The following is a 14,408-nucleotide window of genomic DNA, read 5'->3' as shown; positions in this document are numbered from 1 at the left end:
TGATGGCATTCTGTTACACTTGAGGAAAGACTCAAGACTGGAGCAGAGCCACTCATAACCAGGGACGTAGCAGCAAATTTTGGAACATTTTGGGAGAATTGACATTTTTGTATTGGCCGTATGGGTAGCCGTGGCCTAATGGTTAGGGAATGGCTGAAGTGCCGCCTTGAGCAAGGCAACACCAGGGACTGTAACCAATAAGTGTAATGTAATGTAATGTACTGTGCTGTAGTAGGCATTGTATTGCATTCTATTGCAAAATGCATTTTATATAGGATTAAATAAAAAGTATGTTGTCAAAATATATGAATGTCAAGAATTCACATATAGATGAAAGGGTGTCTGATCAGTCATTTCCAATAATAAAATGCAAAAATCAAAAAATGGCATTTAAGTCATTTTGCTGCATTTTTTTTTTCAATTGCTCACGTGTACACTGACTGAGAAAGACCAAAGACTCAGTACTGACTGGCTGTTTCTTTAAATCAGGGGTGTAATTTTAATGTTATGCAGATTCATATGAAATAAAACATGTTTTGTAAAGGAATCTTTAAAATTGTAAAAAAATACATTTTACAATGCAATTAAGTTATATTTCCAGGGGATCTAGTGAAGGTGGGGTCTGCTGTACAGGTGGCTGCCTTCAATTTAGGTCTGAAGTGCAGGTGGAAATCCTGGTTTGTGTTCAGAGTATGGCCCTTGGAGGACTTATAGGCCCTTGCAGGAGTTTGAAGTGGCCCCTCGAATGATAAGGGTTCCCCACCTATAGGAATCACTCTGGGGCCTGCTGTGGCTCAAGCGGTAGGGCACAACCTGTACATTGCTGCACAGACGATCCAGGCATGAAAAGTATTACAAATTAAATGCAGAATATGTTTAAGACCTTGAACATGTACTATTTTTCCCGAGGTGTGACATTAGATTTCAAACTTTTTTTTACGTGGCTGGACTAAAGCTATACCCATGAGATTTAAAGCCCATGAAATGGAACTTAAGTGTGTGGTATGCATACACACTTGTACACTCATACATACACTTATATACACGTACGTATCTATAAAGATGATGTTGATAATTTGTGGACATTTATTAGTTGGACTAAAACTTAATCTCTATGCCCAAGGAGAATCAATCCACCTTTTTTTGATTTTCACATATTTGCAGTATTTCCCAGCATTGTTCATGAATGTGCATATAATTTTCGTCTATGTGTTTCCATTGCCTAGTTTAAAAGTATAGCCAAATTAAGCGTAGCAATGCAAGTCTATGGGGGCAAACAAAACATCATCAAATGTACTTATAAAGTAGAGAGAGAGGGACCGAGGCACTCTGAAGTCAATATTAAAAGTCCTTTATCTAATACATGGACACCATATAGCCCATATATACACATATGGCTATATGGTGTCCATGTATTAGATAAAGGACTTTTAATATTGACTTCAGAGTGCCTCGGACCCTCTCTCTCTACAAGTTTGCAACTTTGGAAACCGATGAGCACCTGAATATTTTCACACTACCCCACAGATGCACTCATCCATTCTCTTTTCCGTACTTATAAAGTACTCTAAAATTAATGTAAAATTCACCAGAGTGCAAAACCTCTATTCAGTCCTGTCCTGTGATCATTTGTGGCTTGATGCTAATGCCTCCATTCACTTCCAGTGATTATGCTAAGCTATGCTAATAATTCTGATCCAATAAATCTAAGTACTGAAAAAGCTGAGAAGAAAATTAAATGCACATTCATTAATAATTATCGGAAATACTGCAAATATGTGAATATCAAAAAAGGGTGGACTGTTCCTTTGAAGGGTCTTTGCTGTGAGCGCGACAATGTGCCGTGCATTGTGGGATTTGTTGTACTTCACTTCGTGTTCAAAGCATTCTGGAAGCATTTGTAAACTACAAGACCCAGATGGCAACGTTTCGTCACTTCCATGCCTTTTCTTCATTGGACATTTCCCTCATCACAGCTTGCTCGAATCTCCATGCCCTGTGCAGAGAGCGGCTGTAAACAAACCAGCAACAACATCGGAGGAAGAAAAGCGCAGGGGTTGATTAAATCATCGCTGTGGACTTTCGCGGTGAGCAATTGTGATATTTAGTAAATATTATTTACAATATAGAGGTAACGTGTCATACACTGTATACACAGGAATTCTAATGGCTAGTTAGGCCAAGCAAACTAATGGACAGTAGCATAGTAGCTAAGTTTGGTTTACACATGGCGTCTAAAGAAGCTGTTTTTTTTGGTTGTAGAATACATCCCATCACAGCTTGTGGAATATAGTCCATGCTGGATAAGTACGCGTGTTTCTGTCGTATTCTAAATACTTGATGCAATTAAATGTTTTTGCTGTGTTAGTCAGATTTCCCCCCAGTCCCTCTTTTCTTTGAATGTGAAGTTGGGAATACCTATCTCGCCATCTCGCCATGAGTCCTTTCTTCTTCGTTATGGGACTGATGCGGCTGACTCTCGGGATGTTTTAAGCGTCTGTTTAGTGTATATAGTGAATACACTACACACCACAACCCAACCGGACTGTGTTTTGTACATGGTTCTGTCTGAAGCATTTAAATCACCTATTGATGCTATAGATGGAGTCAGTTAAGAGAGTACATAACCGAAGACCCTCGTACATGGGTGGGTGGGTATGTGAATTGAAACACGTGACTCTCACCTACTAGTTCTGTAGGGGTGATGTGTGTAGGCTTACATTTACTTCATGCCATGACATGGTAATTACTCTACTCTACTGTATTCTGTTGCAGCCACACATATTGGAGTCAAGCTGACCATGGGTAAGTCTGGAGTGGTCTGTCTGATGGTTTTTAAAGTACTTAACTTTCAACAGTCCTTCAGATAACTCTGCCAATCAAATATAATACAAACAAGTAGACTATTCTTGTTTGTGAAGATGGTAGTGGTAGGCTATCTGTGGTCATTACGGGGAGGAAATGATCACATTATGCATTCAGAATTCTGTGTTCTCAGATTGTATTGACTATTGATATTTGTTTTGTAGATTTGAATTGTGTCTTGAAGATAGAAGAAATGGAAGAGGATATTTGTCCAAGACAGGAAATAAAAACGGAAGAAGAGCCTCATGACATCAAACAGGAAGACTCTAAAGGTACAAGACCACAGCAGAATTCCACATTTGATCTTATAATCCACAAACATTTCACATTGGAATATTGTTTACAATTATGTAACTGCATCTGCACCCGTAACCTTGTCGGTGAAAATGAGTTATGATTTTAATCTCACACACACACACACACACACACACACACACACACACACACACACACACACACACACACACACACACACACCACTGTAGCTGTTAGGGCTGCACGATATACCATTAAAAAGCACGTTCTCGGTTCACACGACACACGGCTCACTTTTTGATAAGAGCCGTTTTTTTGTTCCATCATGAGCCGCATCACACTTCATAGGCTATGTGCGTGGACGTCATACTTCACGCCACACTTATCTTCAACTCTGCTCTCATTTCACACTGTTGTTGGTTGTCCACGAGGAATGTCAGCAATATAAGATGTTGATTGAACAATTATAAATGCTGTTAATCACACTGGTAATAGTGCTAACCAGGCTGGTGAGAGAGAAACATGATGAGGTCATGATGAACATTTGAATTAAATTTGGCCTCACAAAGTTACATAAAATGCAATTCTGTGTTGTGCTGTTTTATACAACAGTTCAAATTCTTACATTTACCGGTAATTACCATCCAAACTGCCTGTGCAGCTGCGCTGGTGTGAAGGCTGCTTGTGTGTTTTTCCATAGAATGGAGTATCTTACAAACGCATAGAACTACAGTGGGCAGACCGGTAATGTGGGGAGACTGGGGTTGTTTGTGACATTTTTTTTTTTTAAACCTAACTCTAGTTTTCAGGAAAAAAAGTATATAACAAGGAAACCATTTCTATACAGATCCGATGCTACATTTGTCAGGTACATTTGTATAGTTTTAGTTCCCATAGAATCCATTCTCTTCAAAAGATATGGGTTCTCAAAGGCACCTTGCGCAAATGTTGCGGGGTTGGATGTCACATTTGTGCAAGGTGCCTTTCAGACATCTTTACATAGAGTCGCATTCGGACAGGATTAGTATTACAGAGTGTGATGGAGTGACCATCACTAGGGTTGGATGTGTTCTGACTAACATGCTAATGAGCCTGGCTCTTTGGTGTAGCGGTCAGAGCCCCAGTTTACTACTCCAGAAGGTCTGAGTTCGAGTCCCAGCTGGGCAACTCTACTCCCCTTTGCTACACCGATAATGATTTCTCCGGACCGCTTTACAGTAGTTTTACCAACATACTCTGCTATCTTTACTGACATGGCGCGTTTGGACGGAACTAAATTTCCCGGTTACTATTACTTTACCCCAGGTACCCCATTAAACTAGTCCTGTCGGAAAAGGACTTAAGTCTGACTTGGATCTGTTTTCTACATCAGCAGAGATCTCCATCGTGGTGAAACAGGAGGAGATAAAGCAGGAGCATCCTACACAGGACACTAAAGAGGGAATAAAGCAGGAGTTGCCTTCAGTGGACACTAAGGAGGATGTAGCAATGCTGCCTTCTGAGGTCACTAAAGGGGATGTAGCAATGCTGCCTTCTGAGGATGTGAGAACAGAGCCCTCTGTGGACACAGAAGAGGATGTGGGAACATCCGGAGTGACAGGTGGGTCGTGGCATTTTGGGCGGAGTGTCAGGTGGTTCGGAATGCCCATTTTGGGCGTGTGTCAGGTGATGGTTTAGGGTACGCACATCCAAAAATACTGTTTGCAGGTTCCAGACAAAAGTGTCAGACAGTTGAAGTAGATAGGTCTGCACACTGCCAACGAGCTCTCAAAATAAACGTATAAACAGCATTGTAAAAGCAACCTTTTGATCACCCATCTTCATCAGGCCATTATCCAGGGTGATCAACGTGTAGTCAGTATTGGTGTCAACAATGATCGATTCCGCGATGCAATCCAATGCAGGGCATGGACAATCCAATTCAATACGGCAAGTTCCAGAATCGATCCGGCAATTTTTTTAAGTTTCAATTACTTCCATGGATATTTCGGGAGCAAATGAATGTTAAATTAAATAAAAGCACTTCAAAACATTGCAAGACTGATACAGACTGATACAGAAAACAGCCAATAAATTGTTGCTCAGTATCTGACTACTTGTATTGCCTCATCATAACTGATTAAACATTTGCTTTGCTTTCAGTAGAAATGTAATGCATTGCAATGCATTTTAGAATTGAATCGGATCGGATCGCAGAGAACTGAATCGAATCGAAACCTCCCGAATCGTGATCGAATCGGATCGTGAGGGCAGTGCCAATCCACACCACTAGTAGTCAGGAGGTGCACAACCACGCGCATGGGGAGGGGGGTGGGGGGGTGGGTGGATCACGCACAGATACAGATTTGACGGAAGCAGGGGCTCTGTGCCCATCTGTGCAAAAATGCATAAATTAGGCCTTATGGTTAGGGAACAAGGCACCTAATCCCACATGTATCCAGGGACGTAAGTTACTTTTGATAAAAGCGTCAGCAAAGTATAGGTTATTTAATGTAATGGAATTTTTTTTCACACATTGTCAGCAAAATTAGGATTTTGCAATAACTTTTCTTAAAGACTGACAACATAATCACATCACACTTACATACGGTAGGGTTCGCTTTAGTGGATGTTGCAGGGTTTGGCCGAAACCAGACCCCATCAACATACCAAATCTGAAATTGAATATTACATCCCCTGTTTACAAGTATTCCTGAATGGAACATCCCTACTTATACGTAGACTGTTTTCCCTGTTTAGAAACATTCCTGTTTGTGCACACAGCTGTGGATTCCTCTGCAACCTCTGACTGTTTGGGAACTGCTGTCAACTCCAAAAATGCACTCACATGATTGACTGCTTAGCATCCTTCCCCTTCTCACAGCGCAAATGGGATGTTTGTAAATGGGAAATGTATCTAAAGTGCCTGAAAAAGAGCCTTAATCAGCGTTGCTATCCGAACAAAGAACTGTCTATTAGAGTGAGATACCCCAAACCCTTCCTACTCGATGCAATGTATCTTACGTGAATAGACAATTGTTTGATCTGATCTGTGTGTTATCCATGTTCGACCGTTAAAGAATTTATCCAGAGTTGGAACAAGTTTGCCTCATTTTTGCATGTTTGGGATGAAATACAGTCACTCTAGAGCGAAATCAAGGCGAAATGATGCATTTTGAGAAAGTTTGATAATATCACGTTATCCTCGTCAGCCATATCAGCTATGCAATATGAGATAATGGGGGCATCATACCTCGGCGGTTACACACATTTCAAAAACACATCATTTTAAAGTCTTGCACAGACGGCATATGATGCCCCCATTCTATCATATTGCATAGCTGATATGGATAACGAGGCTAACGTGATATTATCAAACGTTCTCAAAATGCATCCTTATCAGTGATGTGCGGGCCGACAAAAAAACAAGATACACCCGACCGCTTTTTTTCCTAGTCCGACCGCTTGCCCTGCCCGCAAGAAATATTTATGAAAAAATAGACCCGGTCCGCTTCCCGGCCCGCCTTTGAAAATAGTAGCTGTGCGTCTTACGAACACCCTAGCGTCATTGGCAACGCATAATCATGTCAATAAAGGTCTTAGCATGGTTCACTTCTGAGGGGTACACTTCACATCACAGAAAATGCTGAGCTGCAGGTCTAAGTTCGCTTAAATGAATGATAGGGACCAGGTAGGCTATGAAAACACCCATTGTGGCAATGTAGCCTACAACACTTTATGTTTGTTTGGTTTGGTAGGCTACTCCTCTGTTCTGTCCTTTTCCTGAACTGAAATTGGTTTCGCTTTTTCCTATCCCGAAGTTGAGGGACAGGAAGGGTGCCAAGACCACCCCCTCCTTCACCAAACTGCCAAGCGGTTAATTTGGCAGTTTGGGAAAAATCATCGCGTCACACAAACCACAAACGCAACCTGCGCTGCTGGTGCCACTATAGGCAACGCTTGTCTCTCTAACGCAGTGATTCTCAAAGTGTGGTCCGGGGACCACTAGTGGTCCGCAACAAAGCTCAGGTGGTCCGCAGGGGGATTTGTACTTTTCCAAGACAAGCTAGCAGTAGGCTATATTTGTAACATTATCACAAAGCTAAACATAACTGAAGTCTCAATAAGACCGGCTTGTAAATGTGAATAAAAAGTAAGTGATCTGCATCGAAATTAGCAGTGTCGAATTAGCACCCGTCGACTGAGAGGTGGTCCCTGAACATGTTTGGGGGACAAAGTGGTCCTCGATCTGAAGAAGTTTGAGAAACACTGCTCTAACGCAAATGGTCATTTAGCCCACACAAAGCCTGAACTCTCGTAATCTTAGATGACTGCAATGTAAAGATCCATACATAATCAGGTAGGCTGCAGAGCCCTTCTCAACTGATTAACAGTTGCACTTACGATGCTATAACGCGACATGCCCTGTCCAACAAAAAGTAGTAGTAGTAGTAGAACATTTTCTCACAAATTATTATTTTATAATATGAACATTTCGATCATAGCCTAATATGTTTGTCTGTTACCCAGACTACCAAGTTTGATCTTCATACGTACAATGCTATTTTATTATTTAGGCTATTTATTAGCATATTTATTTAGCCTATTTTAAGTGCCGAGGGCATTGTTCTTCCACTCTTGGCTACATTACTCAAATGAGCACTGCATTCAAAGGGAATAGGCTAATAATTTGGACATTGTTTGGGCTATTAGTAGCCTATTATATTTCGACAATGTAGGCATAGCCACACGAATCCCTAGCTGTGGAGGAAATTAGTCTGTAGAGTTTGGGAGCAGACGGAGCCAGTCGTCACGTAGATTGCCTCGTAGCCGTGGTAGGACACAGGGAATGAAAACAAACTCTGTAAGCAACACAGGAGTGCGAAACCATTACAATTGTATAAGAAAATATGTATAGGCTATATCCATCATTACAGTGTTTAGAGAGCACCCTCTGTGTTCTTCAAAATGCAATCAATGGTTGCACCTGCTGCACCTGCACCAGTTGCGCGCAGAGGATTCGCCTCATTAAGTCTCCTGCAGAGCTTGTGGCACCATCGTAGTTATTCAGCCAAATAAACTTTGATTTATTTCGCAAAAATGTCTCTGTCTGCTAAAGTAAACTATAGCCTATTGGCTATAGCCTACTTTAAAATTCGGGATCATTTCAAAGGTCCTGCCCGACCGCAACCGACCCGAATTTCATTAAAAATAATATTTCATAACCCGTGCCTGCGGTCAACCGCGGTTAACTGCAAGCGCCCGCTGATTTCGGGTCAGCCCGCGCATCACTGATCCTTATGCCTTGATTGTGCTCTAGAGTGACCATCCCACACATGCAAAAATGAAGCAAACTTGTTCCAACTCCGGATAAATCCTTTAATCAGCCGCGCCACCCAACTGTAGGCTGCTATATGTGTGCTATCCGACCTAACTTGTTCGATCTCGTAGGCTACCACTTGTGCTACTCGACTGTTACACGTTCGATCCCGTAGGCTACTACTTTTGTAGTCCATTTACCATGTAGGCTACTACATTTGGGGTAGCCGACCTTACTTATTCGTTCCCGTAGGTTACTGTATGTGTGCTATCCGACCTTACCTATTCAATGCCGGCGTAGACAACTACATTTGGGGTAGTCGATCGTACATGTTCGAATCCTGGAGACTACTACTAATGTAGTCCATTTACCATGTAGGCTACTATGTTTGGGGTAGCCGACCTTATATGTTCGAACCGGAGTCCGACCCAGAGGCGGAACAAGAGGAGGAGCCTCCTGCCAGAAAGCCACGAAGGGGCGTGCCAGCATCTGATTGGTTAGTCAACTCATTCCATCAACTTAAATGCATTTAGTCATTGGGACAGCTGGGGCCGAATGATTAGGGACTGGGAGGGGATCTGAAGATGAGAGGGTTGCTGGTTCGATTAGGGATGCAAACGATTAATCGATGAATACCTTAATCGATTAAAAAACATTAATCACAATTAATTGCCAATTCAACTGACAAGAGACCCAGGTGAAATGGGTATGTGAAGAGTGTGTGTGAAGAGGGATGTGAATAGTGGGAATATTTAAATCACCTCTGGATTAAAGAATTTAAATAGAATTCATTTAAATGTAGCATTTTATCTAACTTTTTAATTTTTATTTTTAGATTTAGTGGGGTTTTTTTTTTTCAAGAAACATTGAGATTTTGGGGGGTAAATGCCACTTATCAATGAATTGTAAGTCGATCGGTAAGGCAATCAACTAACGATTAATGAATTAATTGATAGTTTGCATCCCTTGTTCGAATCCCAGCCTTACCTCTCCCTACACCTCCATCTATGACTGAAGTGCCCTTGAGCAAGGCCACCTAGCACCACATTGCTCCGCACTGCACCAATATCCTGTACAATAACTAAGTCGCTTTTGATAAAAACATCAGTTAAGGGTAATGTTACAGTATGTAATGTCAAATCATTAAATCAACTCTGTATTTAGTCAACTCACAACTGCATTTAGTCAACTCTCTAAATCGACTGATGTCAACGTCAACTTGGTGCTACTTTCAGGCTAGACCACCATTGGAGTACTTTTGGTCTTGTTACAGCGCAAGACTATGTAGCCTAATGTTGCTTTTCACGTAATACCTTTCTGTATACACTGTATGAATGAATATTTGCTTTCATTTGTAACTGTATGAAGTTTGTACCACTCAAATGGCTTTTTAATTGTATAGGTGCACTTGTGGAAATTGCAAAGAAATGCGTAAGGAGTCTGAGAACATCTGCTGCCAGGAGATTCCACAGGTGAGTGAGAACCCACCTGAGAAACGTTCAATTTCGTTGTAGTGTAGCAGTAATTGTCAGAAAAAACAGCTCCCGTAGGATTTTTGTGATAAAATTATTTTTTTGTTTGTTTCATGTGCTCTATTAAGGTCAGTAGTACTGTCGGAAAATGATTGGTTTCGAATTTTATGATCCGATTATGTTATTAACTCCAAGCCCTGAATGTAATGTAAAATGTAATTGGTTTTTGGTGGCCAGAGTAGCTGCTCATTGAAACTCTGCTGCCTGCCTACTGCTAGGTATTATGTAATATAATTAAAGTGTTTGGTTACCTACAAAGTGTTATGTAATGTAATGTGATGTAATGTGATTGGTTACCAGCTGACCCAGCGGCTTGGGGAGCTGGCCAATCCGGTGCCAGGCTGCATGACGGACCATCCAGGGTTCCATCCTGTCTGTCTGAATGTCTACAGCCTCCAGAGAGCTTTCAACACCTACAAGTGGCACTACGACCGCCTGCGCATCCGGTCACTAAAGCGGTACACATTCATTCATTTCCAGTTAAACATTCACGTTAAACAATCAACCAATTGTTGCAACTCCAGTGGAATTGGGCTTTGTAATACGATCACTAAATAGAGTTAAATTTGAGTTTTACCTTTCTTGTGTTCTCCTAGCTTGTCTCATGATGCTACTTCAGGTTCCAAGCGGTAATTGTTGAATCTTAACCATATAGCTGCTTGTTGGTCCCATAGGAGTCTATTATATACTGTACTGTATGCTAGCTTGGAGGTAGCCGTGCCACGCCCTCTGTGTGACGCAAAACCTTCTGTGTTGCTTCTACGGTAGTCAGGCCACGAGCAATTTACATATCGTTTCTGTAATCTGGAAAATTGGGAACTCCACCCACTTTGTGGGGAACTAATCAACTTTGAGCAGTTCCAACCACCCTGTTTAGGCATGTTCAAGGCAGTGATTTAAACAGACGTCTATTGGTACTAAGAAAATGTTTGGTTTAAGCTTTAGCAAAGTCTTTTCTTGCCTTGGCCAGTAGCAAACCAAGGGAGGCAGGCTAACCATGCCGCTTTGGAAACAATCAGTTAACTCAACGGATGGTGTAAGAGCTTATGTCCAGGAACGGTGCGGCTTCGCCTTTTAGTCATTACAAGTTTCTATATAATAATAATTATTAGTAATATGAAATCTAACTTGAATATCGTTGTTCACCTTTTAGTCGTTACAAGTTTCTGTCACGCTGGAGCCTGATGACCTGGTGTTGGGGTCTCCTGGGGCGACAGATTCACGTAGACATCCCGTCCTGCGTGGCTCTGCGCATTCGTCGTGAGTTTCCTCTCAAGCAAGGACCAGACGCCCCCAGACTTCCTCCCCTCCAGCGACGCCGTAGAACTACAAATGGAACTACAAATGAAACTACAACTGATAAAAGTCATTAGACCCCCTGTCCCCCCTCGACGCCAGAGAACTACAAATGGAACTACAACTGGTAAAAGTCATTAGACCCCCTGTCCCCCCTCGACGCCAGAGAACTACAAATGGAACTACAACTGTTACAAGTCATTAGACTTCCCTCCCCTCCATCAACGCCTGAGAACTACAACTGGTACTATAATGGCTACATGTCTTAAGATTCCTCCCCTGGATCCATGTGACATCAGGTGAACGCCCCTTTTGGAGACCTTCGGTTTGTAGACCTTTGGAGACTTTAGGTTGATAATAACTGGAGTTCCCTTAGCGCTGTAGATGGCGGTAGGGCACATCTTGTGCAAACTTGAGGACACTCCTTTGCATTGGGTGGGTAAATTTGAATGACCTTTCTCTAGTAGAAGAGTCTTTGGTAGAACTACTATGGCTACAAGTCTTAAGATTCCTCCCGTCCTTTCCTGTCGTTCTTGACCTTGTGATGCAAAGCTCAATGTCATTGTCGATTTGAAGTTTTATTTACTAGTTCATGAAAGCACAATTTAAAAGTCATGACATGCAATCGGACTGTTGAATGGGTGAAATCTGCCCCAACAATGTTGTAATTGTTTCTCCGCTGAGGCGAATGGACACTGAGGCACGAGGTCCAACAGGAGATAAGGTGAGGAACTTTAATGACGCAACATGTCGTGTTCAGCTATTTGGCATGTTGTGACATCCTATGTTTTTCACTGCTGATTTTTACACGGTCAACAAAGACTGTCTTTTGTTTTCTGGATTCTGGGAAAATGACCCCATGTTTTAGGCCTATTAAGTCCATAATTGTGAACCCAGTTTGTGTAAATAGTTTGTACCAGAGGTGTGACCAAGTCACTAACGTGCAAGTCACAAGTAAGTCTCGAGTCTTTCCACTCAAGTCCGAGTCAAGTCACAAGTCAAGACACATCTGACCAAGTCAAGTCCAAGTCCAAGTCGTACCCCAGCCAAGTCAAGTCCAAGTCCAAGTCTCATATTTTTTCAAGTCCTTCACAAGTCACAAAGGGATTTTCCATTTGCAATCACAATTTCGATCATAAATTCATTAGTATAATAATGAGACCTGAGTAAAAAGATGACAATTACTAAAACAGTTGCAGAAAAATCAGTCTAAACCAAACTACTGCTTGTGCTGTGTATGTAAAATGACATTTAATTTCATATTTTTTTCCACATAAAAATACATTTCATGTGAATTTGTACTTAAACAAAGGAGCAACCATATGCCAAATATTTACTGTCCAGTGGGCAAATAGTCCTGTTTGCAAGAATGTGTGCGTATGTGTGTGTGTCCGTTCCATCATCTGATGGCATAAACGTCTTCCACTACTCCACCCTGGTCTTGGTGGTGGGCCGGTCATATCTAGTCAAGGTTGTAAGTTATACAGACTCTAGCATCATAACGCTAAGGACAGGACTATGGTTAACTTTTTCACTAGGAGCACAGGCAGGGCCGCTGACAGCTTTGGCTGGAAGGTTTTTTCAAGACATTAGGGGGGCATATTACACTTCCGACCTGAAAACGTGGATTCACACTTTCAGCGTACTATGTTTGAATTTACCCACAAAGGCCAAGGGTGAAAGTAGTAGCCTATTCATGTCTTACAGGTGCTACCCACCCTCCCCCCTCTCTTTACTGTAGTGTAACACTCGACTAATGTAAACATTTTGGTTTGGCTTTAAAATACGCCATTTTCCCTAAGGTACCATATTAAGCTCACCATTCTCATCAAGATATGACATACAGCAGGGGTAATCAATTTCAATAATGTGTGTGTGTGTGTGTGTGTGTGTGTGTGTGTGTGTGTGTGTGTGTGTGTGTGTGTGTGTGTGTGTGTGTGTGTGTGTGTGTGTGTGTGTGCGTGTGTGTGTGTGTGCGTGTGTGTGCGTGTGCGTATGGGGGGTGGGGCTACAGGCTCAGCAGGCAGCCCTGTCTCAGCTGGTCCATGATGTTCACTTCATCCCATTATCTGTGAACCAAAAGCTGAGCAATGACAGTGTCATAACTGTGAACCCACCAATGAGCACATGCATGGTGCAGCACTAGGCTATCTGCTGTAGGCTACGTGCCGACAGTATTTAGCCTAGTAGACACTTGTCCATATGGGCTAAGAAATTAGGAAAACGTAGGCTAGTTAGTTGGATTAAATTCCTGGTAAAGTAATGATGAATTTCCTGAATTTCTCTCTGGGGATCAATAAAGTTACTACTCTACTCTACTCTACTCTACTCTACTCTACTCTACTTTACTATTGTTGAAGCTGATGTCGGCATTGTCGCTTTCCCCCTCACATTCTCGCCGCAATGGCCCATCACCAACCATTTTACTGCGTCCCAGTCTAAGTTAACTAGAACTTCGTTTGCACAGTCATTAATCCACGTCTTGTTAATTATATTAGGCTACTAGACTATTCGCCAGCACGCTGTCGATTAAACATGGCGTTAGCGCTGCAGAATGTCAGTTATGGCAACGAGGCAACCTTGTTCTGCGCTTCTACAGTGTAGGAAGAAGGAAGGTGTGTAATGCCCTATCCAACATTTCGCTCTCATTTTTCCCGAAAGAATATGCGCCTCGCGCCATGCTCTCGTCTCCCTGTTCTCCCCAATCGCCCTCTCCTCCCCCACAAAGGCACTTGTATGCTGTTCATGCCTCTTCAAAAAGATTAAGTTCACCGTCCAGGTCATAGATTGTAGCCAAACAAAGTTCTGCTTCTATGTTTCCTAATTTTTGTTAATTTGGAAAACAGGGTTACATCCCAGTTCTCCAGTGCTGGCGTCGTGTAGCTCTAACGTGTCATTTCAAAGCAGCGGTCATTGTGACTCCAAACTCCCCCAAAATACCAAACGAAGCATGTAGTTCGAACTGTGAGAATCATAAGATAAAGCGGTGTCGACACCACGAGATACAAGGTTCGTGCGCGCAAGGATTGGGCTGAGAGCAGCACGCGACACGCAACATGCTTTTTATCCACGGGAGCCGACCCATGCCTATGTCTTGCGCTGCTCAGCAGCAGTAGCTTGCAACCTCTATCTCGCATTACATTTAAACTTCACGATAGGCT

At 42.2% G+C, this 14,408-nt stretch overlaps 1 protein-coding gene across 1 annotated transcript in view; it reads left to right on the top strand.

Annotated features, from left to right (window-relative positions):
- Positions 1–1,996: 1,996 nt before the first annotated feature.
- LOC134455273 (uncharacterized) overlaps positions 1,997–14,408 on the top strand; it is a 45,961-nt gene continuing 33,549 nt past the window's right edge. The window contains exons 1-4 of the mRNA XM_063206296.1: positions 1,997–2,087; positions 2,776–2,805; positions 3,030–3,137; positions 4,493–4,720. Of these exons, the coding sequence (XP_063062366.1) occupies positions 2,802–2,805; positions 3,030–3,137; positions 4,493–4,720 (340 nt within the window). The 5' untranslated portion in view covers positions 1,997–2,087; positions 2,776–2,801. The remainder of the gene's footprint in view (positions 2,088–2,775; positions 2,806–3,029; positions 3,138–4,492; positions 4,721–14,408) is intronic.

The sequence above is a fragment of the Engraulis encrasicolus genome, chromosome 1 (genome assembly GCF_034702125.1).
Source record: "Engraulis encrasicolus isolate BLACKSEA-1 chromosome 1, IST_EnEncr_1.0, whole genome shotgun sequence".
In the NCBI taxonomy this organism is placed as follows: Eukaryota; Metazoa; Chordata; class Actinopteri; order Clupeiformes; family Engraulidae; genus Engraulis; species Engraulis encrasicolus.
The sequence above is the reverse complement of the archived record's forward strand: the minus strand, read 5'-3'. Positions and strand labels throughout refer to the sequence as shown.